Source organism: Ornithorhynchus anatinus, chromosome 20 (assembly GCF_004115215.2).
Source record: "Ornithorhynchus anatinus isolate Pmale09 chromosome 20, mOrnAna1.pri.v4, whole genome shotgun sequence".
Classification (NCBI taxonomy): Eukaryota; Metazoa; Chordata; class Mammalia; order Monotremata; family Ornithorhynchidae; genus Ornithorhynchus; species Ornithorhynchus anatinus.
The window spans coordinates 6,481,951-6,507,418 of record NC_041747.1 but is presented as its reverse complement, the minus strand read 5'-3'; the positions used below and the strand labels follow the sequence as shown (position 1 = coordinate 6,507,418).

At 42.4% G+C, this 25,468-nt stretch overlaps 1 protein-coding gene across 2 annotated transcripts in view; it reads left to right on the top strand.

Annotated features, from left to right (window-relative positions):
- The window catches only part of LHFPL6 (LHFPL tetraspan subfamily member 6), a 108,786-nt gene that overhangs the window by 72,921 nt on the left and 10,397 nt on the right, over positions 1-25,468 (top strand). The window contains exon 3 of one of the 2 annotated variants that reach the window (XM_029048441.1): positions 19,296-19,390. The exons of the other annotated variant lie outside the window; for it this stretch is intronic. Coding sequence (XP_028904274.1) covers positions 19,296-19,390 — 95 coding nt within the window. The remainder of the gene's footprint in view (positions 1-19,295; positions 19,391-25,468) is intronic. 2 annotated transcript variants of the gene reach the window in all.

Genomic DNA, 25,468 nt, shown 5'->3' with positions numbered 1-25,468 from the left:
GCATATTTATTGAGCGCTTACTGTATGCAGAGCACTGTACTAAGCCCTTGGGAGAGTACAATACAATAATAAACGGTCACATTCCCTACCCACAAGGAGCATACTGTCTCGTGGGCACTGAGGGCAGGGCCTCTTTCAGGATGCTCTGAAGCCTGACCCTGGATAATATAATAGTAATAATAATAGTATTTGTTAAGCACTGTTCTAAGCACTGGGGTTGATACAAGGTAATCAGGTTGTCACACGTGTTGCTCACAGTCTCAATCTCCATTTTCAGATGAGGTAACTGAAGCCCAGAGAAATGACGTGACTTGCCCACAGTCACACAGCAGACAAGTGGTGGAGCTGGGATTAGAACCCATGACCTTCTGACTTCCGGGCCTGTGCTCTACCCACTAAATCCCGCTACGAGCTTCCTTTCCTGGTCCAGGCTATCATTCAAGTCTGTCACAAGCATATTTAGCTTGATTTCCAAGATGAAGTAATGTTTGCCATAAGCACTGGGTTGAAATGGGCAACTTTAATTTACCTCTGTTGTGTGTACACCATAAAAGCCCTGCCACGTGACATCTGTGTAGCAATGATGAGCTGTGGGTACAAAACCCGCTTCCTCTCCTCAGTAGACTTAAGTAGCACCTCCCTTGGTTCCCTAAGAAGTCCAAACTAGAAGTATGATTTACTCTTCTCCGTATATGAAGTGGAGCATGACTGATTTACTCTTCTCCGTATATGAAGTGGAGCATGACTTAGGAGAAGTGACAGCATGGTGAACAATGTTCCCCAGATCAGGTGATTTCTAATACATCTGCTCGTGTTTCTTTGCCAGCTTCTAATTGGCCAGATCTTTCCTAGTTCTCCAGCCATTGTTAAACCACCCCATTAATTTGTTCCATAAAAAAGAGTAGGCTACAAAAAACAATCATCTTGTTTATGCCTTGAAATAAAATCAGTGATGAGTTTTATGATGCAAACCTCTTAATGGCTGTCTCCTTTGGGAATGGAGAATTTTAAACAACCTTGTTGAGTTAACACCCGGATGACAGAAGATCACCTCTTCCCAGATTCATCTCTTCTTTTTGATGCAGGGAATTGATGGTTTCTTGAAAACAACTCTTTCTGTCTTTAAACAGCTCAAGTGTCACCAGATTGTAAGCTCTCTGAGGGCAAGGATCATGACTATTGACTCTATTGTACTTGCCCAAGTGTTTAGTACCATGCATTGCACCCACTCAGCACCCAATAGGTACTACTGATTGACAGAACCTTTCTGCCCCCATTTGCTTTCCGAGGATGTGTAGATAACGTCTGAGAAGGGAGGTAAGATGGCAAAGTTGATTGCCCGTAACTATGCCAAATAAGGACTACTGGTGTTAGAGAAGATGGCACTCTCCATTCTCCAATCACCTGACAAAGCCCTAATGTTTCTTCTTTCCCCGCATCGAGCTGAATCCAGATCACTGTACACTGCCAGAAAAACTCTGCCTAATTCCTACCAGCCTTCCGTCCAAAATGCAAAAGAAAAACACACTTTAAGGGAGAATGGACTGTACTTTGAAACTTTCGTTTTAAAATGAAAGTTTGTGTTTTCTGTCAGGGACTGACAAATGTAAATGTGATCCCAATTATGCAGATCCATCTGTCCGACTTAAAGAACTATACCAGGAAACCTAAATATAAAGCCCTCTGTTGTCTCTCCAGGCCACTGCGGGAAACCTACTTTCATTTCAAACAGACTTAGATGTCCTTTGAGGAAGGAGACAGCCTTCAAAAAGTGTGAACAACTCTCTCAAAAAGCCAATTCCCCAGTTTAATCCAAAGGAAAATCCATTTTTGGGGCAGTTGAGGAAAATTGCATGGAATGTATAGAAAATACTCTTCAGAAGATCCTTAAGGACTCTTTATTTTCCCTAATTAAGGAAATAACTGTGGTATTTGTGGTAATTGTGGCTTACACTTATCATGTGCCAGGGACTGTTCTAAGCATTGGGGTGATTACAAGCAAACTGGGTTGGACATAACTTGGACTCCTCTAATGAATTGGCTTTACCAAGATAAAAGCTTATCTCCTTACCTAACTTAGATTCATTTCAATATAGTATCAGGCATACTTGTGCAACAGTGGTTACGTTTATAACACTGAAGAGAACAGTCCAGGAGATAGAAGGCATAATAAATCTGTTCTATGTTTTTGTAATGATTTAACAGAAAGGGAAACTTCCCAAAGCAATAATCTTGGGTGTGTCGGTGTATGTGACTTCAAAGGATGGATTTGAGTCATCTTGATATTGGAAATGAACAGAGCTGTGGGAATTTGGGTGAAGAGATCTGGGACTAATTTGAACAATGGGAAAATCTGACTCAGTGAGTACAGTGGAAGTGAAATATTTCTCTAATGTTTTCCCAGGGCATTATTGTGTGCTGAAAGCAATTTCGATGGTCTAAAATAATTGATGGGCTTACCAAAGTGTCTAATTTACCCCCAGGAAGTAGCTTACACACAGGAAGGCTCTTGGTGACCATAAAATAGATGATGCATTTTGAAGGGTGACCAGTGAAGTAATATTCTAAGTATAAAGTGGAAAATGAACAAGTTACATAGACCTTTAAAACTGCCACTTTGGCGGTTTTTTCCATTTAACTGAGTTTGTATTTTTAACTTCAATTTATAGTTAACAAATGTCCGAACATTTGACTTTCTGGGAAGAACTTGGGATGATAATTAACAAAAAAAACCACTTACCCCGAGCCTCCCTTTAAAAGAGCAGGCATGCTGATCAGATACTTCGTTCTTACCACATTCTGCAGAGGGAGAAGGAATAAAGAAAATCGCCTTTAAAATAGGCGAAGAACCCGAGTGAGCATCTCCCAGGTTCAACAGACTCTGAGGAAACTAACCCTTAAAACTAATGTAGATTGTCTCCTCATAAACATTTTCAATCACCCTCAGTCAATATCTGTTGACTATTACTCACTTACTACTTCTAGGTAACACTTTCAGTTTATGTTCATGAATTAGTTTCTCGGTTTCTCCAATTTGCCTCTGTCTGCTAAGGCTGGTGTTATCTGTAGTTTATACGGGTTAAGTCTTCATACTTCCTTCGTTGGTCCCAAATATTGAAAAGATTCTCAAGAGCAGGATGACATCCAGGAAGAGAAGATAGAATTTGTAGCCCAAGCAGTGTGCTGACAACTCTGAAGGACTTACCCAAGGTTTTGTTGTTAAATACTGTGAAAACTCTCACAGAAACCATCCTTTATGTCTGCTACCCCAAAAAGTAGGAGTTTAGGTACTGTTAGCACCCCCAAGATAATTTCCTCAAAAGCATTATCCAAAAAGTTTTATTTTAGATTTTTAAAAAAGACCTTCCCATGGTTTCTTAAACTACAATATTTGTAATTGATCTCTGCCGTAATTTTATGTGACAAATAGGGACTTGAAACAGAGACTTTGCAAAGCAGTGTGACCAAAGTAGAGTACTTTCAGTTTGGAAAATTTTCAGTTTTTCTTCATTCCTTCCCCCGACCCCAAGATTCTTTGAGTTGTCTTAAATTCTTTTTCTCATTGCACTAGATGGTATAAGAAATTCTTCCACACACCTAACAATATATAAGAATTTGTAGAAGACCAGATGTTTCATAGGTGAAAAACTGCCTAATATTCTGAAGTTGAGTTTATTCTGATTTTCAAGGACAATAAGAAAGTTTAAAAAAAAAATTCTGCAGAAAACCAAAATTCTGTAAAACATAGCCTTAAATTTCTTTTGATTGTAAAATATCACTTCAATTAGAGTTTAAATACCTTAATTTTCCTATGTTCTTCAGCTATTACACTCACTAAATCGTTTTTATTATTGCTTTGAGATTGCAAAATACCTTTTCACCCCCACCCCTTGCACAGTGTAGTATGAACAGCATTTATCATTTTTATATCTACTTTGTGGTGGGTATAAAATATCCTCCCCCCTACGTAAATACAGTTTCTGAATTTCTTCTCTATGGGTCTCTCCCATGCAGGCATCTGTCTTTCCATGTATCTATCGGTATTTGAGTGCTCACTGTGTGCAAACAATGTACTGTGCACATGGCAAGGTACACTGGAGTTGGTAGACTCCTCCCCTCAAAAGAGTTTCCAATCTGTATCCCAGCTTTCAACTGGGATGCAGCCCTGCCCGAGGCTTTGTTTTATTGTATCTGTAATAAGTGTTGCTGCTTTTGAAGGAGAAAAAGCATGTCTCACTGCTTGTTTTTCAGAGTTGAAGACCTGCATTGAATCGCTTTTAGTTTTCCGAGATGTGGGCAAGAGAGAAAAGTTATGTTTCAAACTGGGTACAGAATAGAGAGTACAAAGAAATCTGGGATCTCCAAACCTGGGGCCAATAAGGTACTATTAAAGATTAGCGGGATGAACAACTAGGTGAGGCTGTAGAAGGAAATAGAGAAATAAGTTATAAAGAGAAGTAGCAAGTTATAAAGAGAAGTAGCATGGTCTAGTGGAAAGAGCACGAGCCTGAAAACCAGAGGACCTGTGTTCTTATCCCGGCTCGGCCACGTGTCTGTTGTGTGACCTTGGGCAAGTCACTTCACTTCCTCTGTGTCTCAAGTTTCTTCATCTGTAAAAGAGGGTTTAAATCATACTCCCTTCTACTTAAATTGTGAAGCCCATGTGGAACAGGGACGGTGTCCAACCTGATTAACTCGTATCTACTACCCCAGTGCTTAGAACCAGCACTTGGCACATAGTACCATAATGTTTAATGATTATTGTGTGCAATAAGTAGCGTGGAACGCTATGGCAGGGAAGGGGAGTTTAAAAATTACAGATACCTTTCAAACTAGATCTTGAAATGATTAGAACAGAAATGGGATATTCTTAAATAAATATACACACACACACACACACATATATATATATATATATATACACACATATATATATATACACACACACATATGTAAATGAAATGTTGTCGAGTCATTTCCAATTTATAGCAACTTTATGAACATATTTTCTCCAGAACTCTCTAACATCTACCATAATCTACAATCTTGCTAACGACTCTTCCGTTATCGTTTTATGCTTTCTATCCATCCAGCTGCTGGTCTGCCTCTTCCGTGTTTTCCTTGGACTTTTCCTGGCATTAGTGTCGCCTCCAGAGAATTAGTCTGGGGTATGCTTAGATTCTATAAATTTAGAAAAACTGTTCCCTGTCTCTTGTATAGTAAGTAGATGGCAAGTGCAGTGGAGCTTTCCTATGTCATTCCTTCTACTTATTTGCAGACTGTTGAGACCTTGAAACATTTAAATTTATCATTGGACACATTTCTTCATAATGGGCTGCCTATTAGGTATTCATGAATGTGGAGCCCTAAATGGTGATGTTTGACTTGAAACATACCGGACTGAGAGACAAACCACATCTCTGGATTTCTTTAAAATCAGAGGTCATTCCCATTGCATGTACCTTACCAGCTTTATTATTATCGCTAGCATCTTAATGGGGTCTTAGGCATTAACCATATATCATTAAATGTCAATTTGACACTAATTCGTTCACAAGGACTTCCTCTTGAGATCACTGACTTCTGAACAGATGTGCTCTCCCAGATGTCAGCAGTGTCTTTTTTTTTTAAAGGGGAGTTTTCCAAAGTGATTTTAGTTGTTATCACCCAGCTTGGCACTCTGAAGAAACGCTACGGTTGTGTCTGGTCTCTTGAGGGTCAGATAACAAGTGAGGGTGATGTGCACACTGATTCTGATTTTCCTTGGGTTCCATTTTGTTTGTTTTATATTCTTGGCATTGTGGGGGTTGGCCTTGTTTTTTGTTTTACTTTTCTGCTAGTTTTTGTTTCACTTTTCTGCTAGTTTTTTTTAAGAAAGTAAAGGAGAGACTCACAACCCTTATTCAAGCCAACCCATGTGCCGTAATCAACTCTTATTTGTGAAAGATGGCTGAAGAAAATTGAATTAGTATTGTCAGTCAAACCAAGGGGATTAAATGTGAGCCCCAAATGGACCAGGGGCTGGATTCCATCTGATTACCCTGTATTTACTCCAGTGCTTAACTCAGTGGTTGGCACATAGTAAGTGCTTAACAAATGAAAGATCGTGAAGGTAATAATAATATTCATTATCGTACTTTCTAAGCACTCATAATGTGCCAAGTACTGTTCTATGCACTGAGGTAGATACTAGTCAGTCATGTTGGGCAGAGTCCCCCTCCCACGTGGGGCTCACATTTTACAGATGAGGTAACTGAGGTCCTAAGAAGTGAAATGACATGCCCAAGGTCACACAGCAGACCTGTGGCTGACCTGGGATTAGAACCCAGGTCCTTCTGACTCCCAGGCCTGTGTTCTATCCATTAAGATAGAACAAACACTGCTTGGCATCTTCATAGAGTTCCATATATTGCTGGAAAGAGTGTGTACATGTTCAACTATCCAGGGTTTGGTGCTTGGAGATCTTAGCAGCTCACGGAGACACCTCAGCAGTGACCTGAGGTGGAGAATGAAAGTGATTTCCAGGTGGGAATGCAGAGGAAAAGTAATCCAGAGTGATTCCCGTGATATCAAATCTTTAAAGGGTATCAGATCACTTTGGTCTTCATGAAAGGCACACAACCTCTTCTTTAACTTCGTGATGGCCAAAGTATTGTAAAATGATATTAAACTGGATAGCATCTCCAGATGAATGTCTAAGTAAAAATGAGAGTCCTTGGGACATAAATAACTACCAAATTATTCAGTATCCATGCATGCAATTTCCTTTCCCATGTGTTCCTGGAGCTGGTGTATTCATGCAACGTAATGATTGTGTGTTTCTTCCCCAGTCTGCAGTGTTATTATTATTATTATCACCAATGTCTTGGAGCCAAGCATATGGCATTCCTCCTTCCTTTCAGACTTATTCACACCTCCTGGCATTCATAATTTCTGCTTTATGACTTTCTAAAATCTATTATGCAAAAAACCTAGGTGTTAATAATAGTAATGGTATTTATACAATACTCCAGTGCCAAGCAGCAGAGGAGTTCAGTCAGACACAGTTCCTCTTCAACAGGGGGCTCACAGTCTGAGGGAGAAAGAAGTGATGTTTTTTCCCCATTTTACAGATGAGAAAACTGAGGTCCAGACAGGTTGTGACTTGCCTGAGGCCAGGGGCAAAGGCAGAACCAGAACCCAGATCTCCTGATTCCCAGCCCCATCCCCTTTCCACTAAGCCCCACAGCCACTGTGTTTACCAGATCCTTGATTTGGTCATCTGATACCATCCCCTTGGAGTGGGATGAGGAAGTCTGCTTCTGTTTTTCTTTGCCATTAAAAGGTTCAGGATCGAAATTCTGAGTTTAGGTTAAAACCTAATGGGTTTTCATTTACTACTTTTTAACATTTTAAAATGATGCTTATATTGATCGTAGTGTAGATAATAATCAAAATGTGTTGGAGATATTTCCGTTTCAAATTGAGTTGTTCAGAATGAAGAGTGTTTCTAAACTGATTAAATTAAGTTAAAGTCAGTCCTTTTAGATTCAGCTAGGGGTTTCTCCATTTGAAACACAGACTCTTGAAAATCACTAGGGATTTCAGCAACTTCTAATAATAATTATAGTATTTCTTAAACACCCACAATGTGCTCAGCACTGCGTTCAGTGCTGGGATACAGATGTAATGCAAGGCAGATTAGGGACGGTCCCTGTCCCTCCTGGGGCTCCCATTCTAAATGGGAAGGCGAACCAAAGATTTCTCCAAGAAGAATGTTCAGAGGTTTGACCCCTAATTTACTTTCTTGGAACCTGAGTTGCAATGAGCCCTGGGGACTTCTCAAAGGTTCCCCAGTCATTAATGAAGGCCGAATTTTGGACTTGGAAAGAGTGTCTTGGGGAGTCCCTAGGGGTAAACAAGTAAGGAGGCTGTAAAATGGGTCTGGGATGGTTCCACCAAACTGAGAGAGAAGGGAAAATTACACTGATGTACAAAGGGCCTGAACTCGAGAGTGGGTGAAAGGGAAGACAGAAAGCAAGCCAGGCAATGAGTGGGAGATGTGGGAAGTTCTGAGGGGGCTTCTGCCTCCACAGTCCAGAGGCACAGGGACTGCAATCTGAGCTCATTTCTTTGTGCCTTCAACAGATACACCAAAGAAGAATCCATCAGTGGTATTTATTGAGTGTTTAGGGCAGAACACTGTACTAAACGATTGGGAGAGTACACAATAACAGAGTTGGTAGACACATTTTCTGTCCATGAGGAGCTTACAGTCTAGAGGAGGAGACAGACATTAATATAAATAAATTACATATGTATACATAAGTGCCATAGGACTGAGTGTGGGGTGAATAAAATGTACCGATCCATGTGTGGGGGAGCATGGACCTAACATTTGTTTTAGGAAAAATGATCCAGGCAGTCGAGTGAAGTGTGGACTGGAGTGGGGAGAGGCAGGAGGCAGGGAGGTCAGGAAGGAGGCCGATGCAGGAATTAAGTCAATATAGAATAAGTGCTTAGATCAACGTGGAAGCAATTTGGATCGAGAGGAAAGGATGGATTTAACAGTGTTGTGAAAATAGAATTGCTAGGATTTGGTGACAGTATGAATATGTGGATTGAATGAGAGAGATAAGTCGAGGGTAATGATAAGGCTTTTGAAATATGGAGGATGGTGGTGCTTCGTACAGTGAGGGGGAAGACAGGGGAGGATAGGGTTTGAGTGGAAAGATGAGGAGTTCTGTTTTGGACATGGGTTAGTAGAATGCGCTAGGAGACTCCATTTCCCTTTTTGCCATGGGATAGGGATGTGGGGTGGGAGGTCCAGGAAAACTGGGGCCAGAGTGCAGAGTAGGACACTAGATCCAAGTAGAGTCTCAGACCTTCACCCCAGTCATCTCAACCCCTTTCCTAGCGCAGAATCCCTGACCTGGAGAGTTTCTCTCACATCCTCCTAAGCCTCAGAGGACATGCTGTGGGGCAAATTAGAGTAACATGATAAGAGAAGCAGAGCCTCTTTTTCTTTGGTTCTTAGCTATAGAAACCGGCATTTCCCTTTGATCATCCCTTTGGAGACTGAACTTAAGGCCTGCAGTCTGACTGTCAGCAGGGATTTCATCTTGTTGGAGGGATTAGAAGCAACCCCTGAAGAGTTTGAGAAGAAAAACAATGCAGTCAGCTTCTCCTGCCACCTGAAAAGGGCTATTGCTATTCCAACCAAATGTACCTTCCTCGGGTAAATCTGAAGGATCTGAGCACTCGAAGGAGTTGGGTTCTCACAGATAAAGCCTGGCTCCATCGTTTGCCCCCCCGAAACAAGGCACCTGACATGTTGCTGGTAGAAAATGGCAAGCTGAAGGTTTTCACCCACTTCCCTGAGTTTATTTTTTATAAAGAGGATCAGGTAAAACACACTTCCAATTGTATTTTCTTCATTAAAAATCAGCATCAATTGCATTTTTTTCTATACCTGGAAATTGGCCTCTACAAGTAATCTCCTTTTTGCAGTGGGATTGTGACACACTGTGTTAGTGGCTTTTCTCTTTCTTGAATACTTTGATTGTTAGTAGTGGCCTTTTCCTACCTGTCTGGACTTATGTCCCCGATGGAAAGGAAGTCTTTTATATTACCCTGAGAAAATACACCAAAAAGAAGAGTATCAGATGAAGACACATTACACGGATTGAAAGAAGGCAATTTTTAAAATTTGTTTGGCTCCCACTTTTTCTTTTTGAATCAATCAAATCAGTTGGTATTTTGTGAGCATTTCCGTTTGGGCAGAGCACTGTACTAAGCGGTTGGGTGTGTAATAAAGTAATCTAATGGGAGTAGGCAACCTTAAAATGTAATATATCCCTCTGTGCTAATAAGACCTACTGAGTGTATCCTTTGCTAGGTGAAAGAACAGCATTGTAATATTTGGAGTAGGAGACTGTAAGACTGTTGCCTGGTCAGCAAAATTTCAGGCACTTGATCAGAAAGATCTGGTCCAAAGAAAATACTCTGAGAAGCTAAGAAATATCCAGCAAAGGACCTATTTGGAAATTGGAGATCATGCCATGATTCATGCTCTGTCGTGCTCTGGAGAAAAAAATGTTTCTCTTACTTCACTGCTTCTCTTAAGTAGAAACAGATGACATCTTTCAGATTTTCCAATCTGCTGGATAGATTTCTGCATTCTTCACCAGTGGATGCGAACTCTGAACCCATCAGCTCATTCTTTGGGTGGGGGGTCCGGCCAGCTGGAAACTGTAATAAAATCATAGTTTGGGTGGATCTGATTTCTTATATAAAATAAAATACAGAACAAGCTGTATTGTTTCCTTTTTGGAGTTATGTGCAGATGACATTTTAAAAAAAATGGTTGCTGAATTATTTGAAGACATTGTGTCAGAAAACTGAAATAATTTCATCCCAGTGCTTTTGTGACTGAAACTGCATAAGCTAACAACCTTACTGTGGATGAAGCCATGAAGAATATTCCTTGGGAATGCTGTTCTTGTATAATTTATTGCATTTTTGAGTATTTCTTGAGCTATTACTTTCATAAGGGAAATTTCTTTTGGCTAAAAAAAAAATATAGAGAGCATGATCTTGGCAAAAAGGAGTCCCAAGTTCTAGTGTCAGTTCAGTCCTGCAAAGGGGAGCTTGGGGCAAGTCACACAACCTTTCTGGGTCTCAGTTTCCTCATCTGTGATATAGGGATAAGATACCTACCTCTACCTACCGTTTAGATTGTGAGTCCCATGTAGGCATTGTTTCTGATGTCTTGAATCTTCTCCAGTGCTTAGCCCTGTGCTCTGGCACTTAGTAAATGCAGTAATGATTTCTGTGATAATGATGAATAGCTGAATCATTCTGCTCACAATCACGTCTCTACTTGCCTGTCAGTGACATTTTATCTTGGTGAAAGTAATTGAGGGAAGTTCTCAATGAAATATGATTGCAAGTCCATTCTCAAGTAATTTTTATTAATGTCTATCTCCTCCTCTAGACTTTAAGCTCGTTGTGGGCAGGGAAGGTGCCTGTTGGATTGCTATATTGTACTTTCCCAAGTGCTTAGTAAAGTGCTCTGCAAACAGTAAGCACTCAATCCATTCATTCAATCACAAGTGGAAAACAGCATGGCGAAGTGGATAGAGCACGGATCTGGGAGTCAGAGGACCTGGGTTCTAATCCCGGCCCTGGAATGTGTCTACCTACTCTGTTATATTGAATTATCCCAAGCGTTTAGTACAGTCCGCTGCACACAGAAAATGCTCACTAAATTTGATTGATTAACTGATTGTTCTCCCTCCTACTTGAACTGTGAACTGCATTTGGCCAGTATGTTTTCCAGTGCTTAGTACAGTGCCTTGCACATAGTAAGTGCTTAGTAAATACCATTACTGTTATTTATTAGGCACTTACTGTGTGCAGAGTACTGTACTAAGCACTTGGGAAAATAAAATACAACAATAAACAGTGACATTGCCTGCCCACATCGAGCTCATAGTCTATAAGTACAACTGACTGACTAATCTGAGCACCTCAGGGTTCACTGGGGATTCTTCTTAATTGATAATGAGGGTTCTATGACATGCTCACATAGAAGAAGACACCGATATGCCAACGGTCTTCCACAGATGGCACTGTCCAGTTGTGACCCTCCCTGATACCTGCAATTGGATCACTGAACTGAAAGCCACTTCCTGCAAATGGAAGGAGAATCCCCTCTCCTTTTCCTTCAAGTGGTATTTATTTGTGGCCTTAATTACGTGCTTACTCTGTGCAAAAGCACTGTGCCAAATGTTCAGGCACATATTTGGATCAGGCCAATCTTTATCCATCTGTGAATGTGGTCATTTGGTGGACTTCATGAAGAGGAACCGAACTTGGCCCCGCTTTATTTTCTTGGCCCAAAATGGGTGGAAAGATTTTAATGGGGCCGGATCTCTCCGGTCTCAGTGCTGGTCATTAGGGAATATGCTATCGTTAGATAACCGTTCCCCTTCGTTTTGTCCTTCAGTGTTCATCTTCTCTGAGTCTAGGATTAATGATACGACTATAAACTCCACCGTGGTAAATTTCCTATGTGGAAAATTTTATATTCATGCCAAAGAGAATATGAGACGGAAAAGCCAAAACTGTTTAATTTCCCTAAGATAAGACAATATTATGAGGTTTCTGTGACTTAATCAGTTACTTTATTTGGATTACAGAAGAAAGTCCACAGCTGCCATTTGGAGCACGGAGGACTCCGGTCTTAATGAGGGGCATGCAGATGCCAGTTATTTAATGTTGGATAATAATTGGGGTCTGCACAAATTCAAACTGCTATTAGCTTCTTCTGGTCTTAATGTGCAGTTTCCACTTACCCCATCTGCCACTTGCATTAGGAGGAGAGAGAGGTGCCTTGATGAAATAAGAGATTTTCCTGGGGACTTTTGAAAAAGTAAGATCGGTATCCTACCTCTGGAACGCAGAATAAGTGAGGAATGTGTGTACCTTTTACAGTCAAGGGTTCAGTTATTGAAATCTAAGAACTTTTGGAGATTTTAGTTTGGAAAGTGAGTATGTTTCGAGTTAATCAATAATTAACATTTGGAGTCAAATACTCCCACTGTTGAAATTTTTATGTCCAGATTAGGGCCCTACATTGTTATGGATTTGAATTCTCTGAATTTTAAATGTTCCTCATAGAATTAGAAAAAAAAAATCCTATTAAGAGAAATCAGCAACTTATTCGGGTAAGGAACGTTGGCAAGAAAAACCATTAATAAAGATGTTGGTATTTTTTGGTATTTGTTAAGCGCTTACTATGTGCCGAGCACTGTTCTAAGCGCTGGGGTAGAAACGGGAATCAGGTTGTCCCACATGGGGCTCACAGTCTTAATCCCCATTTTACAGATGAGGGAATTGAGGCACCGAGAAGTTAAGTGACTTGCCCAAAGTCACACAGCTGGCAAGTGGCAGAGCCGGGGTTCGAACCCATGACCTCTGACTCCAAAGCCCGTGCTCTTTCCAGTGAGCCACGCTGCCTAAGATGGTATTTACTGAGGGTTTGTAATGTGATAGACACTGTATTAAGCACTGGAGTAGATTGAGGGAAGTCTGATATTTTTCTAGCTCATAGAAATGCCTTTCCCTGCTCTCTCCTTGCCCTGATCAGTGCAAGAGGCAGGGTCTGGGGTGGCTGGACTGTGTTTGATGCTGACACACCCAGGATTCTTTGCAGCTTGGCTTAATCCCACTTTCTCTCCTAGCAAAGCTTAAAATCTTCCAACAATACTGACTCAGTGACTCCAAATCCTTTCCCCTTTCTCTCTTTCTTCCTTTCATTATACGTGCTTGTGTTATGAATCACCCTCGCCCATCAAGTCCATTTGACGGCCTCTGTTGTCCTTTCTTGTCGCCACCCCCCCCAACCAAAATGGAATACGGCCCATGGGGGCAGGGGGAAGGGGTAAATCTTGCCTCTACCCTATCCTAGCTGATGGGGTCTCCCCTGCCCTCCCCCCCATCCAACAGGGAACTCCCCTTCCCAGTCTTAGCCCACTGGTTTAGCTTGGAATGGGGTGAATTCAGTGATGAGCTGAGTATCACAAAGACTTATTCTGTGCTGAAATCTGAAAAAGAAAGAGGTTGGGTGGTGATGGGGGGGATAGGAATAAAGATGAGGTCTGTTGAAAGTAGTGCATTCAGTGAGTGAACTTTTGTGAAAGAGTGAACAAGGACTGGATTTTGCTGAAGGGAACATAGTCATTGGACCGTTTTGCTTCCCCCTTGCTCTCCCCCAAACTTCTCATTTTTTTCTTTCTTACTCTCTTTGCATGTGTGAGAGGCTCCTAGATATACATGAGAGGGGAAAGAAGGAGAAACAGAGTAAAAGAAAAACTCCTACTCGGGCTTCCAACCCAAGCTTTGAGGAATTTACTGCATTACAAGGATTTTTCCAGCCCAGTTGCTGCCTCATTTAATATCATGCAGCCGCCATGACCTAATTTAGCCCTGTCAATCAGACAAGTGCACACAAGTTAATCAGAGGGAGGTTTGAGTGGCTACACACATTCACTTCAGGCGCATGGCTTCCAGCAAGGCTGTGCAGTTCCTAAATGGCAAATGTGAGCAGGTTGATTTTTGTAGCCCTGAAGCCAAGTGAACAAGAAAACGTGGGATATGAACAGCCATGGACTAGTTGCCTTAGTGAAAGTGGTTTAACTTCTTCTGTGTTAGTTTAGTCCTGAAGTTAACTGCTAGGTGCAGGGATAGGCCGAGGAATCGGTTGGGGATGGTGGTAATTTTTCTTACTGCTTCAAATAAAGTGAATTAGATCTACTTATCAATCCCACTTCAAACTCTGCTTCCAAGCTGTTCTGGTTTAAAGCCATCCCGAATTTATGATTCTTTCTTAGTGACAGTGACTTGAAGCTCTTTTGAGATGTCTTTTCAGAAATTTACAACTCAAAGTCTTAGGAAAATACTTACTATCAGAAATAACAACACATATTATTGGGTAAGCACCTACTGTGTGCTAAGCACTGTATTAAATGTCAGGGTAGATACAAGATAATCAGTTTGGACACATTCCCTGCCCCATTTGGGGCTAGGAGTCTAAAAAGGAGGGAGAACAGGGATTTCATCTCCAGTTTACAGATGAGGAAACTGAAGCTCAGGAAACTGTGACTTGCCTAAGATCATACAGCAGTCAGAGCACCTGGTTTCTAATGCCAGTTCTGCCTCTGACTCCCGGGTCTATGTTCTTTCCACTAGGCCTGGCCAAAATATACACAAAAAAACTACCCCTACAAAGTACCCCTGAAAATATTTAAACCACACAGTGTCCTCCCAGGTAGGTCATTGATTATTGATTCTCCAAGCTATCCTTTTTCTGTGTGTAAAATGGAGGACCATGTTCTCCTCAGAAGTACAAAATCAAAGAAAGAGCCAAGGTTTAGAATTCCAGTTTTCTGGGTCGGTATATAGGACTGAGACTACTAATCTTACAGTCTGTACAAGGGAGATGCATCTGTTTCAACACAACAGGCAGTTTTTGGTTTAACATCCCGAAGACCTAAAATATATCTCTTCCATCTGGTTTGTTTTGGTATTTGAAATTCATTCTATTTGTCAGCAGGGAAGCCACCAGGTACTGAATATTTAAATCCAGGTTGTGGTCCTGCAGTGATTTATTTGGACTTATTTTTCTGGCCCCAGAATTTTTCTAAATTTTTTTGCCCCATTCTTTCAACTCAGGCTGCAGAATATTGCTCCATCCTATTGAGTTTCTCCAAAAACTGTGAGATTCTCTTTTTCAGGAGATGCTGTTCTTCATTCTGGGCCTGATGTCTGATGTGAATCACAGACCTCACCCCCTCAGCCCACCCCCGACTCTCTGAGCCTTTGAACCTGACAATACTGTGATGTTGTTGCGACTGAAATGTCCATCTTTGGGTTACCATCAAGAAAAGCATTCCAAAAGTTAAGTCCATCTGGTGGATTTACGAAGGAAATAGAGAGGAGGAAGAGAGAGAGAGAGAGAGAGAGATGAGTGCTCACACTCTCTCGCTCTCTCTGTGAAACACACAAGGTGGAGGATAGCAGAAGAGAGTGGATATGTTTAAAGAAACCCAGATGGTGGTCAGGGATTTTTACTTTATGCAAAAAGTCCTGGATGAGTCTTGGGAAATTTTGAAGAAGTGATGTGCTCTGAATGGTGCATTAGAAAAATGAAACTTGCTGCTATATGTAAGAGAAACTCAAGAGGAGAGACACTAAAAGGCAGGGAGCCGTTAGTGTCATCTAGCCACTGGGCAAGGTTTTAGGAGGCAGAACAAACACTTGCATTATAACTTCTAGCTATGAAAATTGCAAAATGATTTTTTTTTATGTCATTGTCACATTGTTGCCAAATGAGAAGCAGTGTGGCTCCGTGGAAAGAGCATGGGCTTGGGAGTCAGAGGTCATGGGTTCTAATCCCAACTCCACCACTTATCAGCTGTGTGACTTTGGGCAAGTCACTTAACTTCTCTGGGCCTCAGTTACCTCATCTGTAAAATGAGGATGAAGACTGTGAGCCCCATGTGGGACAACCTTATCACCTTGTATCCCCCCAGTGCTTAGAACAGTACTTTGCACCTAGTAAGCACTTAACAAATACCAACATTATTATTATTATTAATAATAATAATTGATTATTTCATAGTTATTACTGCAGAAGCAAATCCACAGTCAGGTTTTGTGGCCAGGAAAATAAGCCAAAAGAAAGAAGCAAAGGGAAATTTGGATGGGGATGGAGGAGGGGTGACAGGTGATCTTCCAGAAGTACAAAGTGGCTTTGGAAACCACACATTCTCCAGCAGAAAACTGGTGTTTTGGATAAATGGTTCTCAAATGTGAATTTTTTTATCATTTAGCATCTAAAATATCTAAGAAAATTGGACTTTCTGAACAAATGTTTACAGGGACTGTGTCTTTCCGATGTGTGGGGCTGGAGTTCACTGAAATTGGCATAAGGAACCAAAATGCTAAATTTTAAACCCAGTGTATTTTCTGGAGTCCAAGTAGCTGCGTTGGCCAGGAGGTTGTGGTAGACTGTTTCCTGCAAAGTTGAGTTACGGGAACAAGGGAAATGCTTGGGGAAAGTTGCTTCCTAATCTGCTAAACTTTCGAAAAGACGGAAGCAATGACTACTTTAATATTCCTCAATAGCTTCCTCTCTGGAAAACGTCCAGAAAGATGTCATTAGAAGCAGTGTGACCCAGTGGAAAGGACAGAGGTCTGGGAGCCAGGGGACCTGGGTTCTAATCCCAGCTCTGTCGATTGCCTGCCGTATGACCTTTGGCAACTCAATTTTTGCATGCCTCAGTTTTCTCATCTGTAAAATGGGGATTCAATACCTGTTCTCCCTCCTACTTAGATCACGAGTCCCAGGAGGGACAGGGACTGGGTGTGACCAGATTAATTTGTCTCTGCCCCAGTGCTTGTCATATAGTACACGCTTCACATATATCATCTTAAAATAAAAGCTTGGGGGTGCTCATAGAGACCAGATTCCACAAGATCGCTCTGTTGTGGGGGCAAAATGCTCTACTCCTCTCTCCTTCTCCTCCTGCCCTCCTCCATGAATGGGCACATGTGCTGAAAGGTACAAAATGAATGTTAGGCTTGTCCAAGGAGTTATTAGTAATTATTACTCATATTTATTGAGCGATTACTGTGTGCAAAGCACTGTACTAAGTGCTTGGGAGAGTACAATATAACATCACATTCCCTGCCCACAACAAGTTCACAGTGTAGATTTAAGGGAGATGCTTCTTCCTCCCAAGACAGGAAGCTCCTGCCATGATCATCCCAAGTCCTGCAAAATTCTCTTTTTCTCCCTTGGGAAGTCCCTCCTTTCGCTTCTTAATGAAAAGGCCGAGATGAAATTTGAAAGGCCTTGTTTCTTGTGAGCCTGCCGTCAGAGTAATGAGCTTGGCGTTGGGAGGATTTACTGGTGGTGTTCAAAAGAAATACTGCACAGAGGCCATCTTCCTTGCCCCAGGAGTTCAGCTCTCTTTGGCAGTCTGCCTGTCTCACCATGGCAATGGGGATAGAATTTTCTGTTCACTGAGCCCTTTCGGGGCCCTTAAGCCAGCTTCGTGTAATGCTGCCGTGGACAATGGAGTTGCACCGTTGAAAACTAAATGGATGAATACATTAGGCCTAATACATTGCAAACTGCTATCAGAGAAATTTGCGGACTGTTTTGTGGTTTTGTTTTTAATCACCGTTGTCAACTTTTTTTTATTTTTCCAGATGATAGACCTGTTATCAGTAATGAGACTTTCAGTACAGGTAGGCAGACCACCTAGCCAATGAAGGTAAAGATACAGTAATAGTTTCCGGGATCCGAGCCCACGTTTATCTTCTGAAAATTTTTGATTCGGTTGATGAGCCCCTTTGTTACCCACCCTAGGCAGTGGGGGTTACGGGAATAAAAGACCAAACTCCTATCAGGCCATTACTCAATAGGCCAGCTAGCCTCTGGGGGTCCTTCCCAGGACAGCAACCATGGCAGGAAATTTGATTTCTGGGGGGTTTTTTGTTTGTTTTCAGGAGGGATGATCACTGTGAAAGTTTTCACTTAATGCTCTGGTCGCATCGTGCCTTCCAAACTCCAGCACTCTTCTTAAACCTCATCAGCCACAAGACTTAACGCAGATAATTTGGTGGTTGCTTTAAAGCCTATACTGTGCCTTTTTTTTTATTTCAGTCAATTGCTGATGCGTATAATTAAGGGAGAACTTGATCCAATGTGGAGAGATTGCCTCAGTGAGCTTGTCGGGGTAGCCAAAGTTCAGAACCCCCTCAGTGATTCTTATCGTATTAAATAGCAGATGTATCTTCATGCATGGGCAAATGTGGGAAGTGAAACTTAGATGTTTGTTGCTCTGTGGGCTAAGGACACTCAGGGTGAGGGAAGAAGATACAGAATTATTAATCAGAGGCTTAAAGCAATTGTCCAATAAATTTGTCAGGACGTCTCTGTGTGTGTGTGTGTGTGTGTGTGTGTGTAATAATAATAATGGTGATATTTGTTAAGCGCTTACTATGTGCCAGGCACTATAATAAGCTCTGGGGTGGATAAAAGCAAAGCAACTTGGACGCAGTCCCTGTCCCATGTGGGGCTCACGGTCTCAATCCTCATTTTACAAATGAGGTAACTGAGGCCCAGAGAAATGAAGTGATTTGCCCAAGGTCACACAGCATATAAGTGACAGAGTCAGGATTAGAACCCTTAACCTTCTGTCTCCCAGGCCTGTACTCTTTCCACTAGGCAATGCAGTAGTATTTACTGTGCAAAGTACCCATATTTGTTCAATTTTAAAAAAAAAGCAGCCCTTATTTGGCTACCAGTAAAAACAGTCCTTGCCAGGTATATTAAAGATCTAGTAGAGTCCCTGTCCTATATGGAACTTGGAATGAATTCTTCCCGGTTTCTTTTAGTCTGAATCGTTTTGGTTAATGCTAAGTTTGAGACCAAGCAAAGTCCCTGTGGAAAGAGATATTAGTGAGTGTGAGGCATTGGCAATCTTGGTAACTTGAAGTTTTTGATGAATTTCAACAAAAGGAACTCAGTTTTAATTTTTAGTCATTCAGATGTATTCGTGGTCTCTAAGCACTTGGGGGAATACAAGAGAAGTAACAGACCTGATCTCTCTCCGCAAAGCACTTAGAATCAAACTGTGTACAGTTCACGTGAATGGAAAGATGATGAATTGAATTCAACTTTCCTTAGCAACCTACAGCCAGGTGCTTAAGAAAAGTGTTTTCTGCCTTTTCCTGCTCAGGTATAGACCTGGATGCAGAGTGCAAACAGCCTGAACTGTTCTTCTGTCTGTTTCTACTCATCCTTCACTTGGGAGGAGCACCTTTGCAATGCATTGTAAGTTAATGTCAATCACATCCGGGAAAACTCCACTAAGGTTACCCTCTGCTAAAATACCCTGGGCAGATTCCAAGCCTTGAATCTCTAGGAGATGCTCTGCTTTCCTCCAGGAACTTTGACTAGTCTCACGCTGCCCACCTCCTCACATCAGAAATTTGTGGGGTTTTTTTCTTAATGATATTTTTACCAGCACTGTACTAAATGCTGGGGTAGATCCAAGCTAATCAGGTTGGACACAGTCCACATCCCACATGAGACTCATGGTCTTGATCCCCATTTTAAAGCTGAGGTAATTGAGGCCCAGAGAAGTGAAGTGACTTGCCCAAGATCACCTAGCAGACAAGTGATGTAGCTGGGATTAGAACCCTGGTCCTTCTGACTCTGAATCAGTTTTATGTCACGAAGGCAAGAGTGAAACTTGCATAAGTATGAGAAATCAATTGATTGAAAATCTATTCTCCCACCCATCCTAAGATAGTGAAGTTAGCCACAGTATATTATGCCCTGAAGATGGACTCTGGATTTTTCTTTTAGGAGCCTGAGTGTCTCTTTGAGCGGTAAATGGAAAGTGTTATTTTTAATTTCTGTCCTTTGCTTACTCATGAAAGAAGTCCAGGAGTCTCTTCCCTATTCTAGAGGAGTATCATCTTGTTCGTTTCTGTGATGTTAAAAGAGAACATTTTATATGTAGTACCGCAATAATCATAATAGTAATGATTAATGATTGTAGTTATTAAGTGCTTGCTGTGTACTAAACCCTTGGGGTCAATATCATCAATCTGTCATCTAATCAGATCAGGCATGGCCGTGTCCCATGTGAAGCAGCATGGCTAGTGAATACAGCATGGGTCTGGGGGTTAAAAGGACCAGGGTTCTAATCCTGGCTTCATCATTTGCTGTGTGACCTTGGGAAAGTCAGTGGACTTCTCTGGGCCTCAGTTACCTTGTTTGTAAAATGGGGATTAAGGCTGTGAGCTCCATCCTGGGCATGGATAAATTTCCACAAAGAGGACAGCTTTGGGCTGAGATCATTGACAGCTTTGCTGGCTCACCGATAGGCTGAGCCTATCCCACCTGACTGGGGCAGCCAGGCTTGTGCTGGAGGTGGGGGTGAGCCTGGCTACATTCCATCATTTTCCCCATATCCCAGACAACTCATTAAAAAAAAAAACTCACCTTCAGATATGTGTCCAAAGCATAGTGCTTAGACACCCCTGTGCTGGGGAAGGGTTTGGGGCAAGCAGAGACAAGAAACTCGATGTGGTTTTGTTTTGCTCTGCCTGAGGTAAAAAAAAAATAATAATAATCTTTCCCTCGGTTAATTGTTTGCAAAGTGCTTTGGGATCCTCAGATGAAAAGAACTGGAGGAATGTGAAGAATTAACGTTCTGATGGTTGGGCCAAGGTAAAGTCATGGACCACACACAGGACAGGTCCAGGGGCTATCCTGGTCCCTATATTGTTATATTGTATTCTCCCAAGTGCTTAGTACAGTGCTTTGCACACAGTTAGAGCTCAATAAATGCCACTGAATGAAAGGAGGCCTAGGTTGAGATTCAATCAGGTTACTTGGAAATTATAGATACATGCATAGTACATATACATATATATGCATTTTTTAACAAAGCATGAGACTTCACAAAGGATCAATGACTCGGTGCAAGTCCTTTTCACCTTCCCAGCAGCCGTGCTCTCACCCCCCTCCAGAGAACTGTGGAGGTGGCCAGGAGAAATGGCAACCCCAGCACAGAGGATGCTGGGACCTCTTGGAATCCAGGCCTGGCAGATCATCCCTGGTTTGTGTGAAATCGAAACAGGGCTGGTTCTATTTGCTAAAACCCAATCAAATAGAATCCATTCAAAAATGCATTTTTGGCAAAGGTGCCCATGCACAGTTTTTGTTCCAGATAATAATAATACTCATAGTATTTGTTAAGCGCTTACTACGTGTTCTAATTAATCAGGTATAAACTAATCGGGTTAGGCACCATCCCTGTCCCATATTCATTGTCGTGTATTTATTGAACACTTCCTGTGTGCACAGTGGCACTCACAGTCTTAATCCCCATTTTAAGATGAGGTTACTGAGGCACGGAGAAGGGAAGTGACTTGCCCAAGAGCATACAGCAGACAAATGGTAGAGCTGGGATTAGAACCCAGGTCCACTGACTTACAGGCCCGGGCTCTAGACACTAGGCATTGCTGCTTCCCCAGGCGCTCTCACTCTAAGTCTGTGATGAGATCTGAGAGTTTCCAGTCAGGGCCCACACTCTTTCCCCTCACCCCCCTGCCAGGGGTGGGTCAGAATGAAAAATGGAGGCCCTTCTGGATTTCAGGATGGCTCTTTACTCAGGGCTTCGTTTCCTAACAGGTTAGAGATAGCTCCCCTTCTCTCACTTTTTCTCTCCCACCGTCCATCTCTCTTTTTTATCCTCTGTCACTCTCTCTCTCGTATCCACGGAACAAAGCAGTCGATAGGAAGAGAGGACAAACCTTTCAGAGGATAGGTACAAATCTGCCCACAAGCTTTGAAGGAAAAAGACTTGTCATTACACAACACAGGCCGGGTTTGTTGGAAAGCAGTTTTGCTCCCTTTGTTTAATCGGTTGCGAGGCAGAGGACTGAAATAGGCCAGGAGGCTGCGTGAGCCAAGGTAAACTTCCCCTGGAATGCAGGAGTTCCCAATCGGGCTGGCCCTTCCCGAAACCACTGACCCGGGGTGGGTAGGGCGAAGGCGAAGGGACAGAAAGGGGACAAGAGGGGTCGGGTGCTGTTGTCTCTTTGAAATTTTGGAGGCCACACAAATTTGCCATAAATGGCCAAACACCTAGAGCTTTTTATTGTCGCTTAAAAAAAAAAAATGAGGAAAGGGCCAGAGTGGAAATACTAGACTTCAGGAAGAATGAATCCTGCTGATCTGTTGCCAGTTCTGCCTGTGACCCTCTAAATCTCACCTCCCCCAACTCCCCAAGCCGGCTCGAGGAAGGGAAAAAACCTGGCTCCAGCTGGATCCTGGGGAAGTCATGAGGGCAGATTACCCCGGGAGCCGGTATCAGTAGAATTCCTCGGGGAAGGGGGTGCCCGGGCAGCGCCTGGTTGCCCTGTGGAGGCCCAAGTCGAGATTGGGATTCCGCCAGAAGAGAAGACTCGGCGGACGGAGGGGAGAGTGGAATGATAAATCCATACAAGGAGAGCTTTTAAGGGTCTCAGCTGAGCCATATTTTTAGAAAGCTGGTGGATTCAGCTTGGATGACTGTAATAGCAATGCCAGAAACAGCAGTGAAAGGGAGATAAACATGATGTCGTGATGATCATTTTTATGTCTCCCTTGCAGTTTAAGGGTGGCTCAGATCATCCGTGAGACCCCCTGATTAGCAGCTGCTCGGGCTCTGCGCTGATCAAAGAGGCATCTCTCTCCAATTTCATTCATCACGGAGGTTATATGCTCACTAGCTTTGCCTGGGGTAGGCAGGGAGGTGAGAGGGACAAGAGGGAGGGGATGGGAGGGGCAGATACTGGCATCCCAAGGACATGGCAGGTGGAAAGAGTGACAGTGCAGGAAGAGACAATAAAAATACAAAGAACGATGGCATTCATAAAGCACTTACTATGTGCCAAGCACTGCGCTGAGTGCCGTGGCAGATACAAGATAATCAGATTGGACATGGTCCCTGTCCCACACGGACCTCACAGTTCAAGGGAGAGAGAATGGGTGTTCTACCCCCATTTTATGGATGAGGAAACTGAGACACAGAGAGGTTAATAATATTCATTCATTCATTCATTCAATAGTATTTATTGAGCGCTTACTATGTGCAGAGCACTGTACTAAGTGCTTGGAATGAACAAGTCAGCAACAGATAGAGACAGTCCTTGCCGTTTGACGGGCTTACGGTCTAATCGGGGGAGATGGACAGACAAGAACGATGACAATAAATAGAGTCAAGGGGAAGAACATCTCGTAAAAACAATGGCAACTAAATAGAAGCGAGGCAATGTACATTTCATTAACAAAATAAATAGGGTAATGAAAATATATACAGTTGAGCGGACAGGTACAGTGCTGAGGGGATGGGAAGGGAGAGGGGGAGGAGCAGAGGGAAATGGGGAGAAAAGAGGGTTAAGCTGCAGAGAGGTGAAGGGGGGCGGTAGAGGGAGTAGAGGGAGAAGGGGAGCTCAGTCTGGGAAGGCATCTTGGAGGAGGTGAGTTTTAAGTAGGGTTTTGAAGAGGGGAAGAGAATCAGTTTGGATAATAATGGGATATTCATTAAGCGCCTACTACGTGCTAAGCGCCGGGGTAGATACCATATAATCAGATACAGGAGGAGGGAGAATAGGTATTGGAGCCCCGTTTTACAGATGAGGAAACCGAGGCCCAGAGAAGTTAAGCAACGCGTCTAGGAAAACACAGCAGGAAAGTAAAAGAGCCAGGACTAGAAGTCTCTTGCTTCCCAGTTCTGTGCTCTTTCCATAAGGCAACAGTGCCTCCCTCATGTTTGCGTTTGCAGGAGTTGAAAGGGATCGTTAGTCTCCCATTAGTCTAAACAGTCCACTTGATATGCAAAAATCTCCCAAGCCCAAATCTCACTATCAACTCTGTGGTCTTCACAGCTCAAATATCACTATCAACGGTGTCATCTTCACAGCTCAAATCTCACTGTCACCTGGGTCTTTTTCACAGCTGAGATCTCACTATCAACTGTGTTGTCTTCAAGCCCCAATAAAATCCCGAGCTAGAGTTTGGGGCTTTAATCCTTCTGGCTAATAAGTTTTCCAATTTAATATAGACTAAAGACTTGACAATTGCCAAATTATTCATCCTCATTCATCAACCAACTGGCTTGCTTGCATCAAAGACTCATACATGTGCCCTTGGGGATTTGGTTTGTGATGAATTAGGTGAGAAGTTTCAGTCAATCAGTCAATAATATTTATTGAACGCTTACTGTGTGCAGAGCACTGTATTAAGCACTTGGGCATTTCAGGCAGCTCAAAGTGGGGGAGAGGCATACAAGACAAATTGGCCTTGAAAGTATTTCTCAATTGTGGTCAATTATTCCAGATGGCCCAACCTGTTTTTTGAGTGGAGTTTGTGTTATTTTTAATAACTCCTTGGAGAAAAATGCATTTCTTTTTTAGTCCCATCCCAGGCTGGACGTGAGGAGGAAGAAACTTGAACCATTAGTGCCCCTGGATTCTCCACCTGACAGAAACCTATCATTCATTCAATCATATTTATTGAGGGCTTACTGTATGCAGAGCACTGTACTAAGCTCATGGAGAATACATTTTGGCAACCAATAGAGACAATCCCTACCCAACAACGGGCTCAAGTGCAGGGTTCTGATATTTGGATTCCTTGAAAAAAGCATCAAAATGGAGTTTCGTATAAACAGCAAGTGACATTTGTACCCCAAGCCAAAAAGTGATTATTTTCTGCGAGTAACATTTGAACCCCAAGCAAAAAAAAAGTGATTATTTTCTGCGAGACACATTTTTAGGGGAGTTTAGAAAAGTGTTCCTCATCCTTTGTCATAACGTCAGAGGAATTTAGCTTGTTTACACTCTCTCAGAGTTTGGCAATGAGAAAAATTCCCAGTTGTATGTTCTCACGTTGTCCTCTGAGCTGGATTAGAGGCAACTCTGTCCAAAATGGGAGGCGGCAGGTTCCAAGAGATCATTAGCCGCCAGCAGAGGTCATTGACATTCCGATGTGAATCACCCCGTGGCCAGTATCTCAGAGCTGCCATTCGTTCCCACCTGGGTGTTGAGCATCCAGATTTCAGTTGTTGTTTTCAAATGGAGTATTAGTGAACCCCTGGTTTTTAACATTAGGTTCTGATTAAATGCCAAAGAGGCATTAATTGAGCTTAATATCTCCAGCAGTGAATGCACAGTGTATAATATGAGGCAACTTGTACTTTTTACGGGGTAATCATCAAGCCTCTTAGCTTCAGCTCCTGAAAGATCCTGGGAGAAAGAAAGTAGATGAAAATAAGCCTCTGTCCTCAATGGCTTGGAAACATGCTGTGAATGTGAAGGGTGGTTTTCTTTTTTATGGTATTTGTTAAACGCT